General features: G+C 36.3%; 1 protein-coding gene across 1 annotated transcript in view; it reads right to left on the bottom strand.

Annotated features, from left to right (window-relative positions):
* Positions 1 to 4,226: 4,226 nt before the first annotated feature.
* The window catches only part of MGAT4D (MGAT4 family member D), a 36,548-nt gene continuing 34,804 nt past the window's right edge, over positions 4,227 to 5,970 (bottom strand). The window contains exons 14-15 of the mRNA XM_032110458.1: positions 5,537 to 5,649; positions 4,227 to 5,008 (exon numbers count right to left, since the gene is read on the bottom strand). Coding sequence (XP_031966349.1) covers positions 4,982 to 5,008; positions 5,537 to 5,649 — 140 coding nt within the window. The 3' untranslated portion in view covers positions 4,227 to 4,981. The remainder of the gene's footprint in view (positions 5,009 to 5,536; positions 5,650 to 5,970) is intronic.

Genomic DNA, 5,970 nt, shown 5'->3' with positions numbered 1-5,970 from the left:
CCGCGGAGCGTGTGTTGGCGCAGGAGATGGGCAGCGAGCTGTGCCAATCGGAGGTGCCCGGCGTGAGGCGAGAGCCAATGTGTGGCTCGACCTGCGGCTGCCGGCCCGCCCAGCGCGGGGTGCCTCAGCCAATCGCCTGCCGCCTCTGGCCTGCCCCGCCCCGCGGCATTCGGCGCGTTGACGGGGGCTTTGCTAGTATGGCCGCGGTCCGCGGTATGGGACGTCGCCCATCGCCCTGCCCCACACGGCTGCAGCCAGGGATCGGACCGGAAAAAGAATTTTCCAACACCTGTAGCCTCAAATTAACGAAACACTTTGTTACAGCTGGACACTCACCCTGACGCTCCAATATACGTACCGAGAAGCAGAGCGAAATAAAAACATTTTAAATAAATTATTAAAGCCAAGTTCATATCTGCCATTTGTACTGAAGACGAGTGTTGGCTTGCCTCTTTCAAAAGTCCCTCAAAAGATTTAAGACGAGAATGGAGACATCATTCAAAGAAATGAATAACCATGCTCCAGTGAAAATCAAAATGGGTTGAATAAAACATTATTAATATTAAACTGTTGAAAGTCGTATGTTCTTAACTAATTTTTAATTAGTTATTTTAATTAATTGTAAGCAATGCCTGCTTTTAGCCAGCACTGGTTTTCTTCACAGACTCTACTGTGATCCTTAAATCAGTGAAATCTTAAGTTTGTTAAAACTAACCTGACAAGCTTCAATAAAGAGCCAAAGGGAACTAAAGATTGGACAACTGGGATCTTAAATTTGTGGCCTTTCAAGGATATTGAAGTAACCAGAAGATAGAGAGGGGATTAACACCTGGAAAGTTGGGGACTCCCCATCTGAGAAAAAGATGATAAAAGGACTAAAGGATGTGGACCAAATTAGCATGAAGAGCAAGAAATCAATAGAGGGTAGAATACTAATTAATTAAGAGAATTATGTAACGTGGAACCAATGAGCATTAATTTGTACCCTAGTAAATACCAGTTGTTGTACGTATGTAGATCAATCAGGGCAAATAGCAACAGATATACACACAATCTGGCAACATGCCAGGGTACTCCATGAAGTAACAAAAGATGACACTTCGTGGACAACCCACTTGTGGGAATCACTTACGTCTTGGCTCCCAAATTTCAATTTGCTAAAACACTTATTCATGCTTTTAGGAATAATCATTCTTTGTACCTGTGTATTCAGTCAATGTTTCCTGTGGTATTGCAAACAGACTACAATTTCTTATGATGACTGGAAAAGTTACCAGTTAAGGCACAAAATAGAAAAAAGAACATATTTTCAAGGAATGCACGCAGAGACCACAATATAACTTGTGAAAGAATTTACAAAGGAGTAAAGAAAAGGAGGGATTTGATGTCTATATAACTTAGGTCAAAGTAACAAAGTGCCTATATAGCTCAGGTTATAAGATATCTATGTAACCTTAACATCAACATAACCTAAATCATGACTTTTTATCAGTATAACCTGAAGCATAGCCTTCTCTACTTATATAGCCTGAATCATAGCTTTTACTTATGTAGCCTGAATCATAACTTCTATACCTATAATCTGATGCTTATATAGCCTGAATCATAACTTTTGATGCCCATATCATCTAGTTTAATAACTTTTTATACAATGCAATGGCTAGTATATAGTTAACTAGTTGCTTATATGCAGAATGGAGGAAAAGAGAAAAAAAAAAACCCAACAAACTTACCATGTGTACAGTTTTAGAGATAGATAAGTGTAGTACTAATGAGAAATTGGCAAGCCAAAGCCAATTAGCCACAAAACAAAGAATTTAGGCCAGTTAAGACCGGACGGACCGAAGAGCATCGTAACTGCACATACCTCGAAAACGAAGTTGAAAAGTTCAAGTGCAAAGAAGACTTTAGAAGCCTTCATCAAAGACCCCCAAGACCGCCGAACTGGGGAAGTGCACACGCAGTACAAAGAATTATCTAATAACCATGAGATCATGCTATGTAAATTAGTTCCAGCACGTATGTGATGATGCTGTAATGACATAGCAACATTAAGCAAAATTTACTGTATAAATATACCACAGCACTTGACAAGGGGGAGTGAGTTAGGAGGAAAAATCCCCCTCACCACCAGCACTGCAATAAACAAATACCTGCTCTATAGAGATACAGACATAGACTATTTCCAGTCTATCTTTTGGGCATCAAATTCCTTTCTTTACTAAAAATGTATAAATAAGTGAAAAAGTTTTGTATCTGTGCCAGCACAGAGGCTGAAACTGTCAGCTGCACACACCTCTTGGCCAAGAATAAAGTAATGCCTTACTCCCTAACAATAAAAAGACAATAAAAGTGTTGAGGGAGTCTTATTTTTCCCAATGTTTTCAGAGGATTTTGGTAACAGAACTAGATTGGAACTTGTGCTTTCTTACCACACAGACATTTAAACTGATTAAGTACATGTACAATGAGCATGAGGTAGATCTTATTTTTGAGACTTATGTTTTAAACCACATGAAAGTACTGAAGTAAAATTTCCCATTCAGTGAGCCTGGTGATCTGGTTGAGAATCTGAAACTCTTTTTGGAGTTATTTTTTTCACTTAGAGTTTACCATCTTTGGTTTTGTAAGTTACAATCACAATGCCTAGACTTCAAAACCAGTCACCTGTAAAGTTAGAGGAAGTTCCTTATTCCCTGGACCTGAACGGAAGCCTTCCTATGGGAAGGCCTCTATTCAGCCTTTGATCTGGTCTTGGAACTGTAGTGTGTGAAGGTTCAGTGCATAGGATTATTACATGGAAAACCACAGGTAAGATCTTGCTTGCAGGGTGGAAAGGAAGCTGCGTGTTCATAACCACTCCTTGTGAACAAACCCAGGTAATTCACTTGCCAGCGGTGGTTGTTGCCAATAACACAGAAGTGCTATTGCTGAGGTATTCTTCCACTGCACTCCCTTGATGTAAACTTCCTGGGGCTGGAATACTCACTTTTCAGCTATTGTTTCATCAGTGAAAATCCAGATACAAAATTCCTCTTAGGAGGTTCCTCTGGCTTTATAGTGGAGTTGTGGTTCTGCAGACTGTGCAAGAAACCTCTGCGCTTGCAAAAGCACAGGGAAGAATTAATGGTTCTTGTGAAGCATTGATTATTTACAACATCAACTAAAACCTCATTTACATCAGAGTGATGGGAAGGGTATTCTGTGATTTCAACGGTTATGTAAAATATATAAAAACTGAAACAATTAATGAAGCACCAAGCTGGCAGCACAGAATGAAAAATGACATTTAAAAATATATCTTTTTAAGTCCAGTCATTTCCTAATACAATTTCAGGTATTCTGATGAGCTTCTTGAAAGTACGCTTCAACTAGAGTGAAATCTCATTTCACTGTGAAAATAAGATGTTTTGGTAGCAAAATCTATTACTTTAGTATGTTCTATGTTTTCACTGTATTAAATAATTGCTCTGGAATTTCCTCCTTAGTGACACTGCCCTGTAACAAGTGAATGCAAGGCACCCTGAATGCAGACACTACTCCCAACAGTGAATCAGCTGCAGTGAAAGCAATGGCAAAATAAGATTTTATGTTTTCACTGTAAATGCTGAGGGATAAAGGTGTCCCACAGCATACCTCTAAGCATGCTGTATTACTGCACTAATTCTTAACTGGCATTAAACTCCTAACCTAATGAAGGCTGCAATATTTGGTCCAATATATGTATGTATATATATCTACATGCACATATATATAGCACCACAGTACATAAACAATCCTGTACATAAAAGTCTAAATAAATACAGTAAAATAAATAAACTATAATCCTCTAAGCAATATTATCAAAATATTACTAGAGGTTGTTTTTTAAAAAAACACTCTTCTGAACTGTTTTAATGTAAAAAAATCAATTCCATCTCATTCTAAATGTGGCATTAAGAATACAACTCTGCGTTAATGTAACCCATTCAATACAAATCCACACATTGCAGCTTATTTCCTGCTGTCAGGATGCAATGCCTGTGCAGGGGAATGAGGGTGCAGTCATGCTTCAAGTGCTAAGGAAGTGATACCGGAATTCTGCACATTAACAGGTAGATGTCCAGGGTGGATTGTCATTTCCCAAAAACTTTTCAAATGACACTACTGTGGTTTACTTTTTATTTTCAAATTTATGTTGAATTTTGACTTATGACAAGGATTGAAATATCAGTACACACTGATTATCTAATTATAGGATCCAAAATTTTATTTAAATAGATTTTCTTTCTACAAAAATATAGTTACACATAATACCCTTATTTCCTGTTATTAATTCAATGCACAATTCACTGAGAAGTTTTACAATCTTCCAAACAATACCTGTTTAAGTTTCAAGTTATTCAAATGGTAATTTGTAGGCACTTCTCATTTAAAAAAATATTTAACATAACTTATGCTACATTAAGGGTGAAACACACTTATATTAAGTTTGAGATCAATTTTCATTACATTAAGTTGTTCCTATGAAGTACTTTAAATACTTGTAATGAACATTGACAACTTTTCCTTCAGTTCTGATTTCCCTACAAAATCGACCAGAGTTTTTAATGGAGTTGAATATCACATCCTTAATATTTTTCAAAAATGTCTGTATTTTTATTTCTGGTGAAACTTTTTATACCTTTATGCTTTAGTCCCTGAGGCAGGCTGTAATGCCTTTTCAATTGTTTATAATAATATCTATTTAATGTTGCCAAGCTAAGGTGAGATTTTTATATGACATATTACTCACGAACATTTTCTAGAAACTACTAACATTCTTTTCATATACCTTTTCATATAAAGACGTAAGAGTTATCTCTACTCTTTCCTAATACAGAGTATTAATAATTAAATGGGTTTGGAATTGATCCTTTGACCCAGTCCTTTTTTTTTCTGTTGCAGTCAGCCTTGTTTTCAAACAATACATAACAAGTAACACATCAAAAATGTATTTTTTTCAGTTTTCAGATGTCTTGATAAGTACCTGGAAAAAACCAAAATCTGTTATTTTCTAAAATCTTGCAGGAGCTTTGCCTAAGACATTAGTTTTTTCCCATCTTCCAGCTATGGCTAGGGTTTAAGGATGTAGTAATTCTCTTTAGTGACTTCTGCTAAGTATTTTCTATTTACGGACTTATAGACATTCAAACACTTGGGAAAAACTTGGAAGAATTAAAAAATCACAGGTTCATCTGAAAATGTTGACATAATGTAATTAATATCCAAGATGGTGACTGAAAAAAAGCTTTGTTTGTCAAAATCCAAGTCCTAGCAACTACAGTTACAGCACTGCAAAACTGGAGAATCATCCCATTTGAGCATTTCCAGCACTTTCAATGAAGTAAATTTATCTCCTGAAAAGAATTAATATAATTCTTCACTTGTGTGAGTTTTTCCACACAAAATTCCATTCAAAATTAAATAAAATTAATGATTAACAATACTATATGATTGGAAAAACCAAAACTCATTTCATAATGAATAATAAAAATGCTTTTATTGACATGCTTACCTCACTCAGTATTGCCCAGACTGGAGAATCAGAACTGACTGATAAACGAATAGCCTGTATTCTTCCTACTGACCGATTAATGCTGCCTTCTGCAATGCCATTTTCAAAAGCCCCTAAATAAAAAAAACCCACAAGACCCATACGAACATTTATTAGAATGAAATATACTTCCAAGCAAACTTGTGAAAAGCTTTATATTACGAACTATAAATTAGATCCAGGAATATATTAAGGAAAAAAAAGTCTTTTGAAAAAGACTCATGGGTTGAAGTAAGGACAAGGAGAGATCAATCAGTCACAAATTACTGTCATGGGCAAGCCAGACTTGACTTGGGGAAAAAAAAAAAAAATTATTTGTAAGAGTAGGGTAATGAGAAATAAAACCAAATCTAAGAACACCTTTCCCCAACCCTTCCTTCTTCTTGGGCTAAACT

Source organism: Corvus moneduloides, chromosome 5 (assembly GCF_009650955.1).
Source record: "Corvus moneduloides isolate bCorMon1 chromosome 5, bCorMon1.pri, whole genome shotgun sequence".
Lineage (NCBI taxonomy): Eukaryota > Metazoa > Chordata > Aves > Passeriformes > Corvidae > Corvus > Corvus moneduloides.
This window is presented reverse-complemented; position numbering and strand designations above follow the sequence as displayed.